Source organism: Rattus norvegicus, chromosome 20 (genome assembly GCF_036323735.1).
Source record: "Rattus norvegicus strain BN/NHsdMcwi chromosome 20, GRCr8, whole genome shotgun sequence".
NCBI classification, from domain to species: domain Eukaryota; kingdom Metazoa; phylum Chordata; class Mammalia; order Rodentia; family Muridae; genus Rattus; species Rattus norvegicus.
Window position 1 is genome coordinate 28,850,457 of NC_086038.1, and position 23,862 is coordinate 28,874,318.

Consider the following 23,862-nt stretch of genomic DNA (forward strand, 5'->3'; position numbering starts at 1 on the left):
GAAGCATATTTGATTTAAAAACACAAGTCAATACAAAAGGCCAGCGACTGGGTTACTCTTGCTGGCCTGGGACAGGTTGGCCTGCCTGATGTGAACACACAGAAATGGTTAGGGTAGGGGGTGGGGAGTGGGCAGAGCCAGAGCCTGGGAAGTCAGGGTCCTGGCTGCAGGGGTTCACTTTAGAGAATGTGAGGAACTGATGGGGTGGTGTCCCTAGCTCACAGCCCACCTTAGAGCCACTGCCAGGGCCTGCAGACAGGGTAGGTACAGATTTTTTCCCCGGTAACCAGGAAGTCAGGGCTATCTGGGACTGTATATCCTGCTGCTGCCTGTCATTCCTATGTCAAAGAGGACACCCTCTTTCCTATGTATCCTGCCAAGGTGCCTTAGGGCCAGGGCTCGACCCTTGATCTCTTTATTGCCTTTCGTCCTTCCTCTCTGGACCCAGCCCTTCCTCCTGCAGGGCCCCTTGATGGCCACTTCGGCCTTGCCATAGTTCTGTCCTTCCTGCTTGTGACTCGGAGCTAACAGAGGTCCCAAGCAATACAATGGTTTCCTCTGGCTGTGTCATTGTGTGGCAGGTCTGAGGCTGGCCCAGCTGGTCCTGGCAGGCCAGCTGTACTGGCCTGGATGATGCGGGCTAAAGGCTGTGGATAGGAATGTCCGGCTTTGGGAGGCGAGGGGGTGTTACCCAGAGAAGAAAGAAGGGGAGGGGTTTGGACACAGGGGTTCCTCTGGGATACTGGGAACTTCTTGGCAGCTGATTCCTAAGTCCTGTGCTACAAATAACACCCTGAGGGCTAATGAGATGACTCAGTTGGTAAAGACACTTGTAAACAAGTCAGATGACCTGAGTTTAAATTTCCACGTGGTGGAAGGAAAGAACCAATTTTGGTAAATTGTCCTATGGTCTTCAGGAGCATTCTGTGACGGTACACACATGTGTCCACACACATGCCCCTCTACCCACAGAAGAGACAAACAGTAAATATATAATGCATCTCAGTAATGATACAGCCCAGAAATCCTTCCTTGTCCCTGGCTCTGAGCTCCCAGCACTGGGTCACATCAAGCACAGAGGATCAATTTTATCCTATGTCTTTTTCCTACAGGCCTGGGACTGTCTGTCTATGGTTTCCTAGCCTATGGTAATGGTCTCGCTGCTGTTGGCTAAAAGGGTGGATAGCTCTGCTAGTGAAAACAGCTAAGGAGGGTGCACAGTTAGAGGCTGAACACTGCCTGGAGCTGGGCTGCAGCCTGAGACCCACCTCTTGCCTCTGTGTGGGCTGATGCTCAAACCATATCATGACTGTACTTGACTAGTCCACCGGACTGACCAGCAGAGGCAGGAACAGTGCCTCATCTCCAGGTGGAAGTGAAGCGCTCTGAGCTTGTCTCTCAGGTCAATCCAGTTCTTTACTGTGTGACACTAGTGATTTCAAGTCACAGAGCTGGGGATATGGCTCAGTTGTTGGAGTTCCCCCCATAGCATTTCTGTACTCACAAGTCCTGGGTTCAATCCCAGTACTGTGTAAACCAGGCATGGCCATAGAACTTACAAACCCAGCTTTTGGAAGTGGAGGGTGGAGGATCAGACCTTCAAGGTCATTCTCAGCTACAGAGTAAGCTTAGAGCAGCGGAGGTTACATGAAAACATCTCAAAAAGAAAAGAAAATAACAGAGCTCTTCTATGCTGAGAAACAAGGACACTCCAAAGAATGGATTTTCCCACTTTGTTTTTTTTTTTTTTCCTTCTGTTTTTCTTCTACTTAGTGTCAGCTTTTTTTGAAACTAAGAAGTCCAAGAAGCAGCAACTGTTACTGAGCACAAAGTCAATCTTTGTAATTATGGAGAGTGTACTTGAAAGAATGCGAGCTGACTTAGGACTCTAGCTACATGTAGCCAAGTATCTCTCTGAAGATGATTAAAACTTCATCCTTCCACGTCATCACAAAAAAATCCAACTGCCTCCCCACCTCCATTCAGTTGCCCATGTCCTAATTAGCCTGCTGGCTGAGCTCGCAAAGACACTGAGTTGCCCTGGGAATGAGGGAGCTCGTTAGGAGGCAGGGCAGCGGGGGTCTTGTTTCCCATTTCAAAATGTGATGTACATTCCTGGGATTGTCGGCCCAGTTCCTACCCCTTTGTCAGCATTTCTCCAGATGAATGCCAGCCTGGACCTGCTCATCCTGTAGGGCCACTGACACAGTTGATCTCTAAAAGACATCCCTTGAGGGCAGAGAGCAACTAAGCAGAAATGTATCCAATCTTTACCTTCATTGAGGGTACACCCTATTGAGAATGGCTTATGACTTGCTTTGGCCAAGAGAAAGGCACAGAAGAGACCCTGTGCTAGCCCAAGCCTGGCCACCACTGGGCCTTGTGTGTATCTCATGCACTCTCCCTTCTCGCATCTTGTGAAGAGGCAGGCATAGGCTTGCTAGTTGGAGGAGCGGTCCCTATCAACTTGGATGGATGCCAGCCAATTGCCAGAAGGGCAGCCTGCCCAGCTGACATGACAGCAGCGGTGTACAGGACGGGAGCCCCAGATGAGACCATAACTGGCTGGCGGAGCTCAGTCTACATCACCTGCTTGCAGATCAAAGCCTTGCTTCACACCATGCTGGGTTTAATCTGCCTTACTGTGGAGCTGTTGCGATAGATACAAATGTGATTCTCCCATCTTCCCTGGTTACCAAGCCCGTGTGCCAACCTGAGCTAATCCAATTCCCCAAATACCATCTTGCCTACCTTTTATGGGCATCAAAGGTGAGGTTCTGGCAGGTTCTGATTGGCCAGCTTTCAAGGTTCCAAATCATAGACCACTCCTCTTTGCTTGCACTGGCTCTACCCGGTCTGGCAAGCCACACCTCCTTCCCCAGCTCGCATAACCATGGGCATCACACAACCATGGGATATGGCTGTGTTCACCATGTGTACATGGGATACATGCATACCCACACAGGACTACAGTCATCAGCCCCTCCTACCCCCAGTGTTGTGACAGTGTCGTGCCAACATGGTTCAGGGAGAGGGCCAGAGGACCGCATTGCTTTATGGTTGAGTGTGGCCCTGGAGTGCAGAGTTTGGTTATAAGTCCCGCTTTACCTACTCCTTGTCCAAGGCTCAGATGACAGCATCAGTTAGAGAGACCACAGGATATTCAGAGAGACTCAGAACAGTGTCACCAGTTCCCTGCTTGGCACATACCTGCCCTGTGAGGCTCTTGGCCTGTGAACTTAAGGCATGCAACCTAGGAAGTATCAATGGTTTGAGGGCTATGAGGAGCTTCAGCCCACAGGAGGCTTCCCACACACAGGAGGCAGAGCTGTCCCACCCACCACCATTGCTCACCGATAGTGTGGGGGTGCCCTCGTCTTCCACAGTGACCACCAGGTGGTAGAAGTTCTGGCGCTCACGGTCGGGTGGAGCAGGCCGTGTAGCAATCTCACCGCTGATGCGGTCCATACGGAAAGTCATGTCCTCATTGCCCTCCGTGATATAATAGGACAGGACGCTGTTGATCCCGATGTCACGGTCGGTGGCTCTCACCTGGACTACTGAGGTGCCTCCACCCACATTCTAGAAGGAAAGCGGGAAGCAGTTATCCCAGGCCCACAGTCAGGGAAAATCCTACCCCTGCTCCTGGTGCCCCGGATGTTGGTAGACAATGCGCTTTGGATATTTCCTATACAACAGGTTCTGTGGGAGTCCCTTGATTCTGATGCAAACCTGTGAGCTCAGATGGGATGCTCACGCTCACATACGAAAACTTCAGGTGCAGGAGAAGGATACATGCACACCCACACTGCCAATCAGAAGCGATTGTGGGGATCTCCCTTGAGAGCAGGGCTTCACCTTGAAACACCTGCCTTCATAAGCAGCCCCTGACACTATGCCCTGGCAAGGCTCAGAAAAAGATTTTGTGAAGTTGCCCAGCCTTAGCGACAGGTTACAAATAACGTGTGTTTAAAAAAAAAAGGTGTCCCAGGGTCTCTGTTTTTAACCACAGAAATAGACTACCAGGCTGGGTACTGGGGCTGTATCTATTCAGGATCTCGATTCTGAGGACTGAGGGGACCGGTGGGGCCAGGAAGACATCTGAATGGTTTTCTCATGGTCAGCTTCTGTCCATGGTCCACTCTGGGTGGTCAACTGCTGGCCATCTGGACTATTTACCTCATTCACACTGACGTTGTACCCAAAGGGGCTCTCAATCACTGGAGGGTTGTCATTGACATCCAGAATGGTCACCTGTAAGATGTGGTCTTTCTTCCGTGGAGGAGTGCCACGGTCAGAAGCTACAATCTGGGAGGAGGAGAGGAGGAGGAGGAAGGAGAGGAGGGGGAGGAGGAGAGGGAGTAAGAGAAGGAGGAGAAGGAGAAAGTTTGCCATCAGGATGAATTATGGCGTCCAGAGGCTGTCCCCTTGATAGGGAGAACCTTGGAGAGCCAAGAGACTCACTAATCCATCTTGGTCCTGTGTCCGCCACCAAGCTCTCCCCTTCGGCCCGTGCTATAGACAATCCTTGTCTAAGTCTTGACAGATTCTCTTGACTTCAGTGTGTAAACTCATCATTTTCCTAGCCTGCCTGTATCAGTCCTTCCTTCACCTTGACCTTGGGTCCGAGATACGATTCAAGCCTTTGGGTCTCTGGTAAGCAGAGAGAGGTTCTGAATATTCTTTTGCAACCCTCTGGAGTCATGACGACACACTGAGCCAGTTTGTGGAGTTCAGTGTTGCCTTGGTGACCTCTAGGCTCTCGGCCTCTGCAGAGTAGTATGGGCTGCTTGGAAGCTCATGGTGTGTAGGCCAGGCCCAGGACCTCAGCAGCCACTGCTGTCAGTGTGCAGCTTCACTCTGCAGCAGAAGCAGGCCAGGTGGGGTTAGCCATTGTATATATGGGGAAACTGAGGCCCAGACAGAAGAAACGATTTGCCCAAGGTCCTGCTGTGTTCCTGACAGGATCAGTGTCTCACAAGCTCCACTAGGCACTCTACTGGCTGTTTGTTGTTTTATTTATTTACTTTTTGAGAGAGGGTCTCATGTAGCTCAGGGTGGTCTCAAATTTAAGATATAGTTGAAAATGACCCTGAACCTCAGCCTCAGCCTACCTCCTGAGTCTCTGAATTATAGGCATGTACACATACCACCATGCCTGGCTCTTCTGACTCTTAAGACAGGCATAGGCACTTCAGATGCTTCTGCTGGGAACAGAACCCTGTCCCAGGTCACCTACTCCCCATCAGCCTTACTGTGTTTATCCTTCACATGCCATATATCACTTGGTGACAGCAAAGAAACTGACCACCAGGGTATTCTGTGAGGTGGGCTCCCTCCTGAATGGCCATGAGTAGTCCAGGTGGTGCCAGTGGGTACTCACCTTGAGGATGTAGTGGTCCAGTTCCTCCCTGTCCAGGGGCTTAGCCACAAACACTTCACCAATGGAGTCATTGCTGGTGATAATCTCAAAGGCCCCAGCAATGTTACCGGAGGCCAGGGAGAAGACCACCTGTGGAAAGAGAGGGTTCAGGGATCAGATTCATGGGGCTGCTTTGCCTCCATGCCCATGATGAATCTCACCGTGTAAATGCCCACTCCTGCTTGCTGACAAGAAGCTTGCTGGCTCAGATGGCCCCTGAGGAATATGAAACGCCCTACAACCTGGGTCAACCTGGCTTGATGCCTACCTGACCGTTGCTGCCAGCATCAGGGTCCCGGGCCTTGACAGTGGCTACTCGTTGGCCTACAGGGCAGTCCTCAGGCACACTGATGGCCGAATCAGAGGTGAAGTCAAAGCGTGGGCTGTTATCATTTTCATCCAGAACAGTGACGTAGACCTGGGGGCAGACACACTCAGCCACCTCCTGCCTCTTTCCCCAAGATATCCTTAGACCATGAGGTCAGTAGGGGCCTTGAACAAACCTCTAAGCCCTAAGACTCATCCCAGCTTCTCTGAGCAATATCCGTCCATCCGTCCGCCCATCTGTGTGTGTGTGTGTGTGTGTGTGTGTGTGTGTGTGTGTGCGCACTTATCACAGGGCCAGATCAGCAAAGAGAGGGGCCAGTGAAGACTGAGGTGGGACAGGGTGAGACGGCTGGGTTCCAGCTCATGGGAATGAAGGGCTGGAATATCCCCCTGGCACTAGCTGGCATCACTTCCTGTTTTTCAGGAAGATTGAGGAGTTCAGAGTCTTATTTGAAATAAGCCAGTGAATCACAGGAATGAAAATCCTGGGTAGGCTGTTTGAGACACAGCTGCTGGCCAGATTCCGGCCTTCTCACCCACAGTTCTGCAATGAAGAGAAAGTTGGCTACTGTGTGACCCAGTGGGGAAAGAAACTCTGTGAAAATTGCATTTTCTTTCAGGTCCAAGGTCTGGATCTCGGGTGGAGAAGGCCAACAGGAACAGGAAGAGAGAAGGGTCACTGTGGGTGTAACCACTAGTCCTAGGAAGATCACAGGCCACAGAGACTACAGACACAGACAGCTACGTTCACTGCCAGGCACAGGTTGGGAGGTAGCCTGGGTTTTAAGAACCACTTCAAGCTGCTCCACCCACCCCAGGCCAGTCCTCACCATTCTTTTTAGGGCTGTGATTTCTGGATCCCATAGCTGACTGCCTTTGGTATGCACAGAGTTCATGGTCCTCTGTTGGACCCTTTCCAATGTACAGAAGAAAGTCACCGAGTCCCACCCCCACCTGAACCAGGCTGCCTTTCCTGGTTTCAGTCCATGCCCGCCCCTCAGGCATCAGGCTGCTGTCAGAAGCCAGGGGGTGGGTCAACTCCTCCACTGCTGGCTGTGTGACTTTGCACAAGTTACTCGACCTCTCTGGTTTTCCATTTTCTCAGCGGAAAACTTCTAAGGCAAGAAGATGCCCCGAACTGCATGTAGGAAGTAGGAAATGAGCAAGCACAGGTACAGGTGATGTACAGTAATCTCCACTGTCCCTCCTCTTCCTGTCTGATGGACACTCGGCCTTTCCCAGGAAGCCTGCACTTGGCCACCAGGGAGTAGTGTGAGTCTGCTAAGCAAGCAAGTCGCTAGGGAGATGGAGAGAGTGATGGCCAGCACCCCATGCTCAGAGCAAAACCAGGCACAGGGAGCCGCCGTGTGTGCACGCGTGACTGGCCCTTCAAATTCTTGCCCAGTCAGGGTCCTCACAGGGCCTATGTGCACCCTGTTCCCTGCGTCAGAAAACCCTTGTTGGCTGCAATAACCCCTGCTCAGTTTGAGTGCCCTTAGGCAAGCCCACCCCAGCGTTCCCTGACATTTTACAAGCACACACTATGTCGAAGTGATGCTGTGATAGGGTCCCCTCCCCACCTAGTTCACGCTGTGCAGGCTGGGTTAAATCTGCTTTGGGTTTCTGCTGCATCAGGAGCCCAGCCAGCACAGGCTGTTGGTCAATAGCACAGTTAGTCAACAGCCGTGCTGTGGCTGCTACTCAGTGCTGGTGATGGGGGTGTGGGGGAGCCAGCTTTGGTAGGTGAGGAGAGGACACCTCTAGCTCCCAGTCTCAGAACCTCGCCTTCCTGCCCATCCCCCCAGTACCCAAGTAGGCAGCTCAGGAGCTCCTATAGCTGACTTCCTTCCGGCCTTTCCCCCTTCACCCCTCCTCCCCATTGCCGAGGCAGGAAGGAGTCAGGTGGAGGTGAGCTGTGGTTTGGCTCCTGGCCTCCGAGAGGAAATTGTACCACCTTTAAAGGCTTTCTGTACGTACACCCTAGCATCTTAAAACAGCCAGGGGCCAACTGGGCTGTGTATCTGGGGCATGAGAACAGGTCTTGCTTCTTGGAAGAGAGCAGACAGCTGAGTGGGAAAGAGAGTCTGAAGTTCTTGCCATCCACATCAGCACGAGGGTTGCCCGGATGCCAGAATGGCACCACGGGATACCCGGCAGCCACTGAGGGCTGAAGGGCAGCTGCGCCCACGATACTGAGAAGATGCTAAGGTCTGCTTTACGGCCCCTACCTATACCCTCTAAGTATCGCACTGGGAGATTTAGGACATGGGGTACCTGCCTGCTGCCCCAGGAGTTGAAGAGAGCCAGATGTATGTGGGTCAAAGCCCCATTCACACCCCCTATCTCTGTCCCGCCTCACCCCCAACCCGCTGAACTCCACTTCAGGCCTGGCCCTTCCGGGGCTTTGTCTGACACTCCTGACATTGCTCAACACACAGTCCTGGTAATGAGGCTCTCCCTGTGGACACAGCTACCAACCCAGGGACTCCCTGAGCTCTGGTCCAGACATGAAAGAACATGTCTCTTCCTGAGATCTGCCACCCCTTCTGAGGAGGGCACGGTTGCTGGCAGGATTCTCCCTTTAAGGAGGGAAGAGAAGCATAGAGAAGTTAAGCAGCTTTGCTTTGTCACACAGCCACAGAGGAGCCCTCAGGTCTCTTCCTGGGTGTCTTCCAGGCATTTTGTTTGGTTTTGTTTGTTACCACACTTCCCTCTCATGATTCCTTAGGAACTAGACAGGCAGCAGAGGACAAAGATTGGGAGAGGACAGTGGATGGGCTACAGAGGTTCTTCAGGATCTGAGAGGAAGGCCTGCTGTAAATGGTTACGTGTCTCCCCTCTTTCTTTTTACAACGTTGATTGGTTCAGTGTGTGTTGGTGTGGTTGGGTGAATGTGGAGAGGTAAGCACCAAAGCGGTATGTGGCGTCTTGTGGAAGTCATAGGATGACTTAGAGTCGGTTCTCTCCTTCTATCCTGTAGGTCCCAGGGACCAAACTCACGTCATCAGGCTTGGTTGCAACCACCTTTCTTCTCTGAGCCATCTTGACAGCCCTCTGCCCCGTGGGCCCTATCTCCAGGGAAAGTCTGTACACCACCGGTGGTATAAGGCAATTCATGGGCTAACTTACCTTCTGTAAGCACCGCAGGAGCAGGAGCAGGAGCAGGAAGGGAGAGAGAGCAGATAAAGAGGGTTACTGGCCAGCCTGGTACTTTCCGTCCGCTGCCCATGAGGTCTTAGCCCAGGTATCCGGCCACATGGTGGTCCCAAGACTGCCCTTGCCTCAGCCGTGGGTCAGGTGCTGAGGAGTACTGGGTGTGGGAGGGGCTGCCACCCAGGACCCACTTACCACAGTAGAGTCCACCTTGGGGCCACCATCATCTGCCACGACCGTCAATGTGTAGAAGTCGCCCTTCTCCCTGTCGACCAAGCCTTTGACTGTGATCACGCCCTGTGGGGGTGGGGGTGGAGGACATCAAGCATCACCAGGCAGCAGTTCTGTGCTCCGGTTGGAGAACACCATCCCTCCCACCCCACTCTGCCAGCCACCGCCACTCCGTCATCCTGACACAACTTTCCAACGAGTCTACAGGCGGAAATCCCATTGCTCTTATGTCCCATCCTGACTCCAGCCATCTCTTCTGATGGGTCTCCTACCTTCCTCAAGCCTGTCCTCCCAGGGGTACCCACCACCTCCCCCCACACCAGGACAGTGTTCCCACATCTTTTCTGGGTGCTCTGACTCAAAGCTTTTATGCTCACTTCTGTTCCCAGCCCAAGAGCTCTTGGTCTGCCCGGGTTCCCAGTCTCCGAAGGGACAAGGCCTGGTCCTCTGCAGGCATTTTGAATGACTCTCATCCACCTTGGCCAGGGCAAGCAGCACACGGGCAGGCCATCATATCAGATCCACACTACTTGGCTCAAAAGGTAGGATCTGCATGTGGTGGTGGCTGGCCTGACTCTGCTGGAAGTCTGTGCACAGCAGGACTGTCTTCCAGGAAGCCTGGGGGGTCGCCAATACCGCCTTCTGCACTGTGGTTTGTCTCGGCTGTCAAATGCTGCCTTTCGGTCAGATTGGCCAGCAGGGATTTCTACCTTGACTATCATCAAAGAAGGGATTCTAGAGGAAGACCCACTAAATCGAGGGAGGGTGGGTAAGGAGTGGCTGTTCCAGATGCCTAGCTTCTGAAGAGATGGGTTAAAAGCTAGATCTGAGTTTCCTAACAAAGTCAAAAGGGAAATAAGATAACTTGAATAATGGTAGGCTAGAAAATATGACAGAATACACGATTCCTTAGAATTTCCTGGTAATAGAAAAGGAAAGTAGACTGATTATAACAGACCGTGTCTTCATGCTGGAGCCTCCATAAAACCCCCCGACCTGTGTGGTTGGGAGAACATCTGGACTAACAATGACTATATGGAGGTCACTTTATTTTATTTTATTTTATTTTTTAGAGACAAGGTCTTGGCATGTAGCCTAGGCTGATCAGAAAATCTAGATCCTCCTGCCTCAGCCTCCTGAGAACCGGGATTACAGATGTTCCTGAGGGGACTGGGTTGTGTGGAGGGGGTGTGGAAGCACCCGAGTTTGCCTCACGAACGTCTTCATCTTCTCATCTGAATCGTTTGAGGTAGCCTCGGAATTGGTCACAGTAAGCAAGCAAAGTGTTTCTGAAGCGGCGGAAACCAGCTACCCGAAGCTCAGGAGAGGCCCTGGAACTTTTACTGCAGGCTTATCGGAAACACAGTAACCAGCTCGAGACCTGAGGCAGGGCAGACTAGAGGCCATTCCTGACCCTACAGATCCCACCCACGGAGCCATTCAGACTTGACCCAACTCTCCCAGTGGACAGCAAGAACTAGAGAAGCAGCCTACGGCAGTGTGAATTTAGAAAGTGTTACATGTAGATCTGGTCAAATGCTTGTATTATGTTAATTGGGTTCCCAAAATTGCACGAGAATCTGCATGAAAGATGCCATGTCCCTACCCCAAGTTGGCGTTGACTGGTAAATTTAAGTTGCCAGTGGCCAATGGCTGGGCAGGGAGACAGAGGCGAAGCAAGGAGAAAGACCAGGCGTGAGAAGTGTAGGACAGAGAGACAGCCAACATGTAGGAGTCAGGGACCATGGCCCCCGGAGGGCTGTAGGCCTGGGTCCGGGGTGGACAAGACAGGTTTAAGAAAGTAATAATTCAGGAATATCAGAGGGGAATGTGCTAGCGACATGGAGGTTTGGAAGTGCCAAGCCATTGAGCTGTTTAAGGCAATAAAAAAATATAATAAAATAGAAGGTTCGTGTGTGTGTGTGTGTTTCATTTGGGAACACAGAATATTGGGGCATGCAGTGAGGAGTGTGTGCGGCCGCCGCCGCCACCACCACTGGGTCGATTTGTATTAATTTGTTACTACAACAGGAAAATGTTTGGCTTTTCCTATTATAACTTCCATCGTCTGATACCAAGGACACCAGACTGGCTGGCTTTCAGTGTAACACCAGAAGGACATTTATCTTAAGGGATACTGTACATCAGGAAGGAGCTCAGTGAATACATGCTACGTTGGGAGAGCCCCTTACCGTGATGGCATCTATCTTGAAGAGGGCTTTGGCCTGGGCGCTGGTATAGGCGTCAAAGCGGTAGGTGATTTGATTGAGGTTATCAATGGAATAGGCTTGCACCCGCACGATCTCGGTCCCCAGAGCCAGATTCTCCATGATGACTGCCTCATAGGAGGCATTGGAGAACTGAACAGCCTCATCCAGCTCGTTGAGAAGTGTCACGTAGACGCTGCAGAAGCCCTGGTTGAAGGGGGGTGCACCGTCTGTGGCTGACACGTTCATCAGATAGCTGGTCTTGGTCTCGTAGTCCAGATAGTCAACCGTCACGATGAGCCCTGTGCTCTCGTCAATCTCAAACTTGCCCTCTGCGCCCGACAGGATGCGGTAGTTCACCAGGCCACCGTCCCCTTCGAGAGGACGCAAACTATGTAATCCCATGTGGAGGTGGGGATGTCCTGTGGCTTCTTCAGTGCTTTATACCTGGGGCTGCTCCTGAGAGGCCTTGGCTGTTCCCTCCTCCCACCCCAAGCATACACTATCCCCAAAAGATGTAGCAGAGGTCAAGGTGGGTGGCAAGGCCCCAGAACACCACGAACCCACTCTGGAGCTTGATATCTGGCAGAGGGGAGCTGGTTCTTCTCCTGGAGCCTCAAAATTTACGTGTGAACACCTGTCTTGGCTACTTGGATAAGCAGGTACCTTGTGATGGTGATTTAACCTAGAATATCTAGGGCTCTCAGAGCTGCCAAGCCTTTGTTCAGGTCCTGGTGGAAGAGAATCTCAGGGCCATTCCTCTAAATACCACTGCTCAAACATGAGGCAGGCAGGTTGGGAAGGTAGGAAAGGAGACAGTCACAGACCCACTTGGCTTGGCGAAGGGATCCACGACCTTCACCAGCCTTTCAAAGGGTTACCTATGCCACAGGAGGCCTTGGCAATACACACTGCCCCAACCCTGTGCTGACAGGCCATTTAGAGAATGAACCAGCTACGAATCCTAAAATCTATGTCTCGGTCACATCATGGGAGGTAGGTAGTAATCTCTGATGCTGAGGGCACATGGGGACTATCTGGGTAGCTGACAAGAGGCTTGGGCTGCAGCCAGGGCAGCAGAGGTCAAAGAGTCTGGGAGTCTCTTTGAGAGTAGTGTGGTGTAGTAGGAATATTTGAATAAATCCCAGCATGGACGAGGAAGAAGAGGGAGACAGACGGTGTCATGGAAGGATCACATAGGTGGGAGAGCCGCCATGGCAGAAGGGGAATGAGCAGGAGGGAGGAGGCCAAGAGAACGTGGCCCATTGGATCAACAGCAGCCCAGACAGAACACAGAAATTAGTAAGTGGTAAATCGGGGTTATCGGTAGGAAAGTGGATTCTAACAGCATGGAGGGTAGGTAACTGTCCAGCTACTGTGCTGGCTTATTAACATATAAAGGCTGTGTGTCTTTCATCTGGGAACATAAACCATCGAAGCGGGTAGTAACCCCGAGTCTGGATTTATTACAATAATCCTCCTACAGTGTGGTAGGGAAGAGCTCTCTCCTAACCGGGCACAGGCTCAGTAGAGAAGGCTGTGACCTCCTGGAATCCTACCCCCTTCACTGATCACTGTGGCTGTGAGGATCCCTGCCAGGTTGGGGCTGCCTTCCAAGCCTATCACCTCCCTACGGGAGGGATGGGTTGTGAGGAGGCTTGCAAGTACCAAGCTCTGTGAGTCCCCTGTGCAGTAGAAGGTGGCAGCTGAATAGAGGCTTAGGTCTAGGCTAGCTTTATGACATGGTTTCATTACTTTTCCCCAGCCCTTTCTGGGACCTTGCAGAAGGCTAGCATTGTGCTGCCAGGTCCTGAGGTGACTAATCTGGGTGTGCAAACATTTCCACTCTCTTCTGGCCATCAGAGGTTGGATAACTTCCCTGACTAATCCTCTGGGGCCTGGGCATCTGTATGGAGTGAATAGCATCCAAGGAGCCCCTCCTGAGCCTGGCTGGGTGTTGGCTGCATGGAAGGTCTAAGGATGATTGAGCCTCTGGCAACAGGAGGGTCACTCTGAGAAATGGCATCCCTGGCTCCCCCTGCCTGCTTTACCAGTGTCTCTGTCGGTGGCTCGGACAACGATGACTGAGGTGCCGATGCCTGCTGTCTCTCGAAGGCCCAGGCGATTGTACTGCTGCTGTGTGAACACAGGGGCCTCATCGTTGACATCTTCCACATACACGATCACCTGCAAGGACGTGCCAGGGCTCAGTACAGGAAACATGGAGACTGGCAACCCAGGGTATGGCCTCTGCTCCCTCTGGAGGACCTAGTCCCACCTTATCTCCCACTGAACCTGTCCTGGCCCCTTACACAGGACACGGCTTGCAGCTGCTGTTCAGACACCTTTTGGTTCTGCACTGACCTGTAGGAACCAATGACTACCAGTGGCACTTTTGAGGTGGTCAAGTTTCTTCAGCATGAAATAGTAATACCACTCATGGTTCGTGCCACACTGCTCCTGAGGTGGTTAGGAAGACAAAATATGCCAGGCTCATGGAAGAGCTTGCTACACGATGTGTGTGGTGGTTTGAATGAGAGTATCCCCCATAGGCTCATATGTTTGAATGCTTGGTCCCTGGTAGGTGGAATTGTTTGGGAAGGATTAGGAGGTGTGGCCTTGTTGGAGGAGGTGTGTTACTGGGGGTGGGCTTCTAGTTCGTTCTCTGTCTCTCTGTCTCTCTGTCTCTCTCTCTGATCAGATGTAAGCTCTCAGCTAATGTTCTAGTGCTATGCCTGCCCGCTGCCAGGCTCCCTGCCATGATGGTCAAAAACTCCAGCCCTTTGGAATTGTGAATCTTACTGTCAAAAATAATGAAAATGGAGCTGGAGAGATGGCTCAGTGGTTAAAGCATTGACTGCTCTTTCAGAGGTCCTGAGTTCAATTCCTAGCAACCACATAGTGACTCTCGACCATCTGTAATGGGATCTGATGCTCTCTTCTGGTGTGTCTGAAGACAGCTACAGTGTACTTATATATAATAAATAAATCTTTTAAAAAAACAAAAATGAATTGAAAATTTAAAAAAAGAGGTGTTTATGGAGAGCCGCATCGTCTGCAAACAAGGAGAGCCCCCTCCTCTTCTCCCCATATCTGGGAATACCCAGGGAGTTTACTGCAGACCTGAATCTTGTTGTCTGGAAGACCAGAGTAGAGGGAGGGGAGATCATAGTGCAGATACATACAAGCTACCACAAATCCCAGGCTCTGGAGCCTCCTTTAAGAGATTGGGGAAAGAACCCCAGAAAAGAGAAGTAATGTTCCTAAGATCTCTCACAGGGACATGGAGGGCTGGCATCTCCTGGCTCCCTATCTGTCAATGCTCAGGCTCCATGCTGGGGAGGAGCTGGCCCCAGTGTAAGACGAGCAAGGCCTTCTCCTGGCTGCCTTTCAGAGAGGGGAGCGCTACCATGAAGCAGGATGGCGAAGGGAGGAAGTGACGTGGGGTAGCCAGTGTGGTCAGCACAGGTCACAGTCGTCAAAGGGGGAGGAGGGCAAGACAGCCTCAGAGAACCTGCCTTTGGCACTTTGCCTATGTTGATAGCTGCCTTTGGGGTTATCTCAGCACACATACACACACACACATACACACACATACACACACACACACACACACATACACACACACACACACACACACACACACACACACACACACCCCTCTAGGTTAACAGGGAATTTACTGGATGACTCAGGGTGGCAAAGCCAGCAAAGCCAGAGGAGAAGATGGATGTGGTGGCTAGGGAGGCCCACGGAGGGCTCGCTACTCCATTGCCCCAGGCTCTGCAGCCCTGCCACAGCACCTTCCATGTCCAGACTTGAAGAATCCACTATGCAAACAACGGGGTCCACCTCAGACCACAGCTGTACTGGGGAATCTTCTAAATTTGGCTTCTCCTGCAACTTGTTGCAGAAGATCCTGGGTGTGGCGGTGGTGAGGGGAATTGGCGTGGGTGAATTTCGGGAACTCTATGTAAACAGAAATGAACTATCCATCTTTCAAAACGGCAAGCCCTCCCTTTCCGGAGTCTGCTTGTTCTGATGACCCTGCCTTCTGGGGCGGTGGGGAAGAAACTGTCAGTCTGGCTGTGTGAGAGGAACAGGAGAGAGGTGGAGCAGCGTGGCTCGGCCACAATGTGGCCAGGCTTTCAATACATCTGGCTGCCTTCAGTAGTAGAGATAGGAAGAGAGGTGGTGCGGTTTGTGAACCTGAGAGACACAGCTGAACAGGAAGTACAGGCCAGCTGAACTCTTGCTAATCAGGAGGACGCCGTCAGGTGCCTTGGAGCCGGCTGCTTCCAGTCTGGAGTGGGTGCACAGGGTTGCCAGACCCTCCAAAGAGACAAGCAGGCAGGCGTGTGCATACGCTTGTGCATACACTTGTGCATGTGGACACGTACACACACAGGACAGTTTCCCTCCTGACTTCCTGGCCCTCGTGGGGTCTGTTGCTAGCTCCTAAAGTGAGAATTACAGCTTGCGTGGCAAAACTAGAGGCCTCGCGTTGCTCTCAGAAAGCGCCCCAGCTCTCCTCACTCTCTTAGAAGCTGTAAACTGTAGGGGTCATCAAATGTCCATGCCAGAGGACAACACCTGAATTCTTAAAAGTTACTCTTTGGGGATGTAGTGCTTGTCAGCGCTCTGAGAAGCCTTCTTGGGCACTGTGGTCCAGGAATCATGTAGTGTAGAAATAAAAGAATAGTCTGAGCCATTTGCCTGGGGGTGAAGCCTGGCTCTACCCATCCCCTAATGGGACCCTAACCAAGTTGGTTGATTCCTTTCTGCCTCAGTCTCCTCATCTGTAAAATGGGTGTAATGTAGGGCCTTCCTCAGAATTGGGTCAATTTCTTTTTCTTCAGGGTCTTCAGAAGCATATAAAGGGGCCCAAGGCTGTAGGTGGGGTGCCCCACCTCATAGTAGCACACAGTCTACCTTTGATCTGTTTTACACCCTGGGATGTTTCAAAGAATTTGGTTTAACAAGGTTGGTGGCTAAAAATGGCATGTAGCAGCCACAGTGTCAGGCTCTTGAGAAACAGGTGTGTGGGGGAGGAGAGGGGACGACGCAGAGAGGGCTGTGGTTAGGAAACTTGAAGTCCAGGGGTCCAGCCTGAACCTCACTGATACCAGCTACTCTCATGAGTCTGCAGAGGGAAGATACTGGGCTGACCATGCTCATTAGCATGTGAATAAGAGACTGTGACACAGGGAACCTGCTGTAGTGACTTCCTGGCTTATACCTGTCATCTCTGTCAATCAACATGCTCTTAAGGATCCAAGGGACCCGATCTCTCTGCCGTATCCACTTGGACAGGTATTCATTTGCTCTTTAAGGGATGTGGGGCCTGGGGGTAGCTCGTCAGGAGCCAACCTTCTCTCCCACCTCCACAGGGATAAGAGCAAAGAGCTGGAATTCAGAGCTGACTCAGCCCTGACAGATGTGCACGGGGCCAGGAATCTGGTTGGAGACATCCACCGTTCACATGTGGGGAAGTATCCCAGAGTGACTTGTGCGACCACTGACCAGGTAGATCCTACTCGGTGTTTCCAGTTCAGAAAACAGTGGTGATGGGCTGATAAGTTCAGCTGACTCAGCCACACTCAGTCCTGGGTCCATCTCTACCAGCTGAATTCCCACCTTCCTCTAGGATAGGGACCTCTGGACTCTGACCCACTTCCTGTGGCTTTAGGGGCAAGAGGCCTATGGGCTGCTACTTGTGTATAGAGGCTGAGGAGGGGTGTGTGTAAACGGCAGACCTCTGTGTGTGTGACCATTAGAGAAGGTTCTTTGGCTTCGGCTGCCTAGTGAGGCCGTGTGTGAAGAACGCATTTGATAGGGCAGCTGGGAACGGGGCGGGAGAATCCTCGGAACGGTTTCAAGAGAAACAGCATTGGACTTGGACCCAAAATGCATAGTCTCGAGTCTGTCCTGCCTTTGGACACTTCTCTATGACTCTATTTCTTCGTCTGCAAAACAGCAGTGCTCTCTACTCCTGCAAGCCTGTGTCTGGGAAGGTTCCTTGATGCACTTCGGAGAACCGGATGGCTATAAAGGATAGAGCGGTCTTTCCTCCCTTAGGACAGACATGAGTATCATGGATCCCCTTCCTCAGCTGAAGAAACCGTGGCGTGGAACAAAAGGTCAAATCCAAGATCCCTGGTTGGCTTAGGCCCTTGGTCTCCTCACCAAATTTCTTGCGCTGCTCATCAGTCAGTGCGGAACCTGCCCCACCGGCCCCATGTATGCTCTCACCCTGACCGAGCTCCGCATGGGCCCCAGGTCGTGGTTGTAGGCTTCTGCCATCAGCACATGGGACGAGTTTCGCTCCCTGTCCAGGGGCCTTGGGCCTCGCACCAGGAGCCCGCTGCTGACGTGGAGCCGGAAGTTGTTGCCATGGTTACCTGTGGAGGGACACAAGAGATGTATGGGCTGGACTGGGTGGAAGATGCCCACGAGATAGAAGGCGGTGAGTTCCAGGACCTATGGTGTGCTGGTCCTGCCCACAGGACTTGGGTGTCGAATTAATTATTAATTAACAAATCCCAGTTCGGGATTGCTACCCACCTCGATGGCTTATGAGTGAAAGACACATACATAGCCTTTATATTTTAATAAGCCTTAAGCGGCACAGTAGCTGGGCACCTGCCTAGCCTCCATACTACTAGAATCTACCTCCCACCAATAATTCTGAGTTACTACTTACTACATTCTACGTTTTGCCTTGGCTGCCCTGGACTCAGTGCTTTGGCTCTCCCGGCTCTGGCACGTGGCAGCCATGCCTCTCTGTCCTACACTCTTCACAGGCTCGGTGTCTCTCCTCTCCTCCACACTTTCTTAGCATGGCGGATTTCCTCCTTTCCTTCTTGTTCCTGGTCCCAAGTCTGGGAAAAATCTCAAACCCCAGCTCTGTCTGTTCTCCTCAGCTATTGGCTGTTGGCATTTTTATTTACCAATGAGAACCAACTGGGGACAGAGTCCCAAAAGCAAATGGTTTTTTGAGGGATACAAATTAGCATTAGAATACAAGCAGCTACATTTCCTCCTTTTTGTCCAATTAAAAAGGTTCTTTTCTCTCAGATACACATTGAACATAATTAAAACAATTATGTAAATTGTAAGGTCTGATAGACATAACATTTAGTCTATCATATTTGGCAATGTAGATAAAGTATTCTATCATCTACCCCAACGTAAAGAGTTTATAATTCTGTACCTCAAATACATTTGATTTTAACTTGTATTACCAGCTGAAAACCATCCCTTCACTTGGGAATTTGGTTCAAGTCCACAATGGCCTAATAGAGGGGGTCACGGAACTGAAGCCCACCTACCTCTTCCTTATGTGAAGTCTGGGGTCTAACCCTTATCTCCACACCTCCATTTCTATTGGGGAAATGGAAGCTTTTCTAAGGGGTCTTGGACCCAAACCCTACTGTTGGTAGGTGAGTGATGCAGTGGACCTGACTGGGCCGGGTTGGTACCTATGGGCTTTATTTCTCTCCAGGGACACCCTTATCCATACTTGGTCCCTGGAGTTCATGCAGGGTGGCTGCACTCCTGATCCTGGTGAGTGGTGTTTCATGCTCTGGCTGTGGTGAACAGCTCAGAGAGGGCTCATGTTTCTAGGAGGACCCAGGAGAGTGAATCGCCAATGACCTTCCAGGGGCTGCCCTGACTTCCAAGGTCTTCTCTGTCAGCTTTGAGAATACTGTAGCATGTGGAGCCCTTAGGTACAAGGCCAGCATACCGACCGACCAACCGACCGACCAACCGACCGACCAACCGTTCTTTGCTTAGTGTAAACGTCAGTGTAAATACTCAACTTAGTGTAAACCATCAGGAACCCACATTCTTCTGAGCTGCAGCTTGTGTATGTGGTGCTTCAACCTCTGCTCTGCTCAGCCTAAAGGAAGTGCTGTCTCCGAAGGGCAGCAGCCATCCCTCTCAGCCCACTTACCATGGAGGATGCGGTACCAGACACGTCCAAACTCGCCCTCGTCTGCATCTGTGGCTTTCAGCTGAAGGAGAAGAGACAGTGGAATTATTCCCGACCCCAAGGCAGGGAGGGTAGCTGTCCTTAACAGAGTCCCCCATACTTGACCCCAGGCATTTGTGTGAGTCCTGTTTATTGTCTACACGGACACTCTGCCATCTGTGGTCTATGTCACCCCATCCAGGACCACCCACCCCTGCCCTTTCTCATGAGGGACGGGGCTGGGGGGACATGTGAGATATTCCGTCATTACTCTCTGGCCCAGGCTGAAAGAGGCCACTCCATACCTCTATGACCCCCTACCAGTGAGGCTCTTGGTGTCTTAGGACCATCATGAGAGTGACTCTGAAACAGCTGCTGCATCACTGAAAAGCCCACCCCAGCATGAGTGCCGATGCATAAAAGTTGTGTCCCTGGAGCTTCCCTGAGCAACTTGCGGGCGGTTCCACTGAAGAGTTTCCCATGATCCGTAAGTAAACTGTGCTCCTATAGACTTACTGGTTCACCAAAGGAGCACTGGGTGGAATCATTTGTTTTTATCACGAGTGCCCTATGTGGGGTGAGACACCACCTATGTGTTGGTAGACACCACCCTGGGGAAGCTTTGCAACAGAATTGGTTACCTATTGTGATTTAGATGTGGAATGCTCCCCTGTCACCTTACTACTTAAAGTTGAAGTTTACCAGTTGACAGCCTTCTGGGGCTCGGCTGCCTACAAAATGAAGGACTCCCTTTGTGGGCAGGGCTTCCCCTTCCCTGACCTCTCTCCCCCATTACCTCTGCCTGAAGAATGTCATATAACTTTAGTTAGATTACAGGTTCAACTTACTTTCTCCTGATCAGAAACGATTCTGTTAGCACCTGAGATTCCCGAAATGCTTCCCCATGCTAATGAGGCATTTTGGTACCCTAAGCCCTCAGCCAATGACCTTTGCCCATCCTGGATATTTCTACCGCTGATTCCCCAAAACTACATAAGCCTTGAATCACCCCAAGTAGAATTGATGTGACTCCCTGCAGATGGTCCTGGTGTGTCTTATATACTCTAATCTATGTACTCACAGGGATTAGTCCTCAGATAGTGACACTGTTTGGGAAGGTGGTGGAACCTTTAGGAGACAGTGCCTCACCATGAAAGAAGTGGGTCACTGGGGACTGGACTTAGCCTCATAGCCTGCCTCTACTTCCCATTCACTCTGCTTCTGTGGCCGGGGATCTGGAGGAGCAGGAGGCAAGAACAGTCAGGAGTGGGGGAGACCTCAGGCAACCAGTGAACGCTGTGAGAAACAGACATCTTTGGAGGTAGGCTTCATTGAGCAGCCTGTTTAATTGTGGAGAATAAAGGGTATTTAAACCTCTGTAGAGTGGGTAGAGGCTTTCATGGGCTATGGCTAAGGTGCTGGGAACGTGTTATTTGCATAAGGAGCTGCTCCTGGGCCTGACCTTTTAAGGAGAGAGGAAGATTAACCTGGCTGGAACTACAGGACCTCCTCTGGTTAGCCTTGGACATGCCGGCCTGTGGTAGGGGAAAGAGTGGTCCTTACTCCTATGGCTCTCAAGACAAGATTTATGGAGTTGGACACCACTCCAGTTCTGGATCAGCTCCTCCTGGTTCCACGGTACCCCCGCCCCACACCTCCCCACCTACTTCGGGCACCATGTCCTTCCTGACCACAGCCCTTCCTGACCACAGCCACGAGGGACTGGTATCTCTCTGAAACTGTAAACAAAATATGCCCATTACCCTTAAGATGCTTTAGTTAGGGCGTTTATTACGGCAATAGGAAAGTAAACAGCGGAATGCATCTGCCATGGGTGATACGATGTATTTCTGAGGCTGTCCCCTCTGAGGCGTGACCTAGACATAGTCACTCCAGTAGTTGCACGGCCTCTGCCGTGGGTGATGACGAGCAACCGAGGCTCAGCAATCCAGACAGAACTGGCCTGTGCAAGAGAAGAATTACTACAGGAGAGTGGCGCACGGACGGCATCCTTCAAGACAGCCTTTGGTTTAGCAGGAGAAATGCTGAAAACAAAGACGAGATGGGGGTGCTATCCCACTGCTTCCTATAGCTGACCGGATGCCAGGGAGGGAGCACACAAGTTAGAGCGGAGATGAAGCGGTTTCCATGGCTTTGGAACCAACGGAAAGAAGGGAAGGGGAAGGAGGAGTGGATTGGAAGTGAGAGGAACACTCCTCACCGCAATCTTTAATACAGAGAAGAGGGGGAATCTATGGTTCAGGATGCAGGCAGAGACCTTAACTGTGGCCCAGGACAATAAACAACCACAATCAGGGACTCCTCAGCTCCGAACTGATGGTGTTGGGAAAGATATATTATTATTTTTGCACATATGTGTGCAGGTATGGCGTGAGTATGTGGGTACCTGCAGAGGCCAGAAGAGGGTGTTGGATCTCTAGGGACGACTATAGGGGCGCTAGGAAGCAATGGAGGGCCACTGGAAGAGAGGACAGTGCTCTTAACCATCCTGCCATCTCTCAAGCCTCAGGGGACTTTTAAACAAGGAATAAAAGAATAAAAGAGGCCCTCTAAGGGTGCTGTGTGAGGCCATGGAACAGAGAAGGATGGGCGCACTCTGAGCGGGGCGGGACTAAGAAACCAGTAATATAGCTGCCATTCCTCCTTGAGCTGTGTCTATTGGCTTAAGCTGACCAATGGGAGAGAAAATGTCCCTCGTGGACTGGCTCCTATAAGCCAATAGGGACACTGGGTTGTGTCTGACTAAGGTCTTCGCGGCTAGGAGGGACAGGGAGGCTGAAGAGGAGTGAGAAGCATTGCCATGGGAACTGGGTGTGTGGGAGGTGGTGACTAATGGCCAGTCTGTGGCTTTGAGTACTATGTTTACCAGAGAGTTAGAAAAGAAGTTGATTTATCTAGGGATGGTTGTGGGGTTTGAGTTGCTCTGCTGAGCTCCCTGGTGGGACGTGACCTTTACAAAGTAGGAAAGGCTCTGGCGAATCCGAAGGCAACCTTCCTAATGCTGCGACCCTTTAAGAAAGTTCCTCAGGTTGTGGTGACCTCCAACCATAAAATTACGTTGGTTGCTGCTTCATGACTGCGATTGGTGCTGTCATGACCATCATCATGCAGAAACCCATGTTTTCTGATGGTCTTAGGCGACCCCTGTGAAAGGGTCGTTAACTCCCCCCCCAAAGGGTCATGACCCACAGGTTAAGAACCACTGATTTAGACCAACATGTAAACTGTTTTTATAAGGTGTTAAAGCCAAGATGAGGGGATGAGACGGGCAAAGCAAAAGCACTGTCCGAGTCACCAAGAAACAAATGTGGTAAGATTCATGTTGAGTCAAATGCACTAGGGGAAATAACAAAGGGTGGGCAACATCCTTTCAGAATTAGCTGTCCCCATTTTCCCCTTCAAGAAGAGACACCAGGCTGGAGCAGGGTGGCATATGCCTGTGATCTCTGAGTCATAGCATGCACCATCAGGAGGACTGTCACAGTTTTAAAGCTAGGATGGTCTACATGGTCTAGCCTCGACTACCAAATGAGATTCTGTATCAAAAAAACTTCACCCGGATGGGGGCTTTTTCAGTAACCAGTTGTGGTGGATGGCTAATGACCTTGGAACTGGTACAGAACCTATCAGAGCCAGAGAGTCTGTCCTTTAGTGTAGACAATGACAACATGATGCCACCCACCCTTAACTACCAGTTCAGTCAAGAGTCATAAAGGCCATCCTGGGTGGGAAAACACAGGACAGACCCACGGCAGTGCCCCAGGATGAGGACATAGGGTGGTTTATGGAGAATGACTGTGCATTCTGGGGGGGGGGTCAGATGGGGTAGAGCCCCCAACCATGATGTGGTACCCAATACTGCTTTTGGTTTTTGTTGTTGTTGTTTGTTTGTTTGTTTGTTTGTTTGTTTTGAGGACATCAGTGACACCGTAACAAGACATTTCCATGCATCACTGGATCTTGCTAATTCTTTTGGTGTCCGGCACTTGTTTGCAGCAGTGCCACTTTCAGTTTTTCTTTTTTCTTTTTTTTTTTTTTTTCCGGAGCTAGGGACCGAACCCAGGGCCTTGTGCTTGCTAGGCAAGCGCTCTACCACTGAGCCAAATCCCCAGCCCCCACTTTCAGAATATGATGGAAAAGTTTCACTGTATAAAGACAATCCCTAGTGTCTTACAGATTTGGAAAAGCATCTGGAATAACAGTAACAAGAGAAAGGCATACTGTGTAGGTGAAAAGGCCATGCCCAGAGCCATACAATTATTGACTAACCATCCTAGTGCCGGATAGGCTGCTGGCCAGGGAGGCCCTGTGGGACCCTCGCATCAAACAGGCCATTATGACTGGTATTGGTTGCTTGCCAACATTCGACGGTAAGTCTAAGGACTTATTGTTGAAGGCACCATACACTTTCATTGAAGAGAGCAAGCTAGAACTGAGCGGGGAGCTCCCTCCTTGTTGGCTGGCTTTTAGAGAACTAGAAGACACAGTGCAGGCTATTAAGAGAGAGGCGTCACAAACTTATTCTG

General features: G+C 51.2%; 1 protein-coding gene and 1 long non-coding RNA gene across 16 annotated transcripts in view; one reads left to right on the forward strand and one right to left on the reverse strand.

Annotated features, from left to right (window-relative positions):
* The window catches only part of Cdh23 (cadherin-related 23), a 382,501-nt gene that overhangs the window by 67,333 nt on the left and 291,306 nt on the right, over positions 1 to 23,862 (reverse strand). For 11 of the 15 annotated variants that reach the window (XM_063278917.1, XM_063278916.1, XM_063278914.1 and 8 more), the window contains 9 exons: positions 19,298 to 19,358; positions 17,593 to 17,741; positions 13,392 to 13,527; positions 11,326 to 11,714; positions 9,098 to 9,199; positions 5,691 to 5,840; positions 5,384 to 5,512; positions 4,180 to 4,308; positions 3,355 to 3,582 (listed from right to left, as the gene is read on the reverse strand). In XM_063278917.1, the coding sequence (XP_063134987.1) occupies positions 3,355 to 3,582; positions 4,180 to 4,308; positions 5,384 to 5,512; positions 5,691 to 5,840; positions 9,098 to 9,199; positions 11,326 to 11,714; positions 13,392 to 13,527; positions 17,593 to 17,741; positions 19,298 to 19,358 (1,473 nt within the window). Of the gene's footprint in view, positions 1 to 4; positions 3,279 to 3,354; positions 3,583 to 4,179; positions 4,309 to 5,383; positions 5,513 to 5,690; positions 8,882 to 9,097; positions 9,200 to 11,325; positions 11,715 to 13,391; positions 13,528 to 17,592; positions 17,742 to 19,297; positions 19,359 to 23,862 lie in introns of those variants that run through there. The other 4 variants (NM_053644.2, XM_063278925.1, XM_063278927.1 and 1 more) reach the window with 4 other exon arrangements.
* Positions 16,402 to 20,692, forward strand: LOC134483915 (uncharacterized). Its single transcript, XR_010061111.1, has 2 exons — positions 16,402 to 16,653; positions 16,731 to 20,692. It is a non-coding gene; the product is annotated as an uncharacterized LOC134483915 (long non-coding RNA).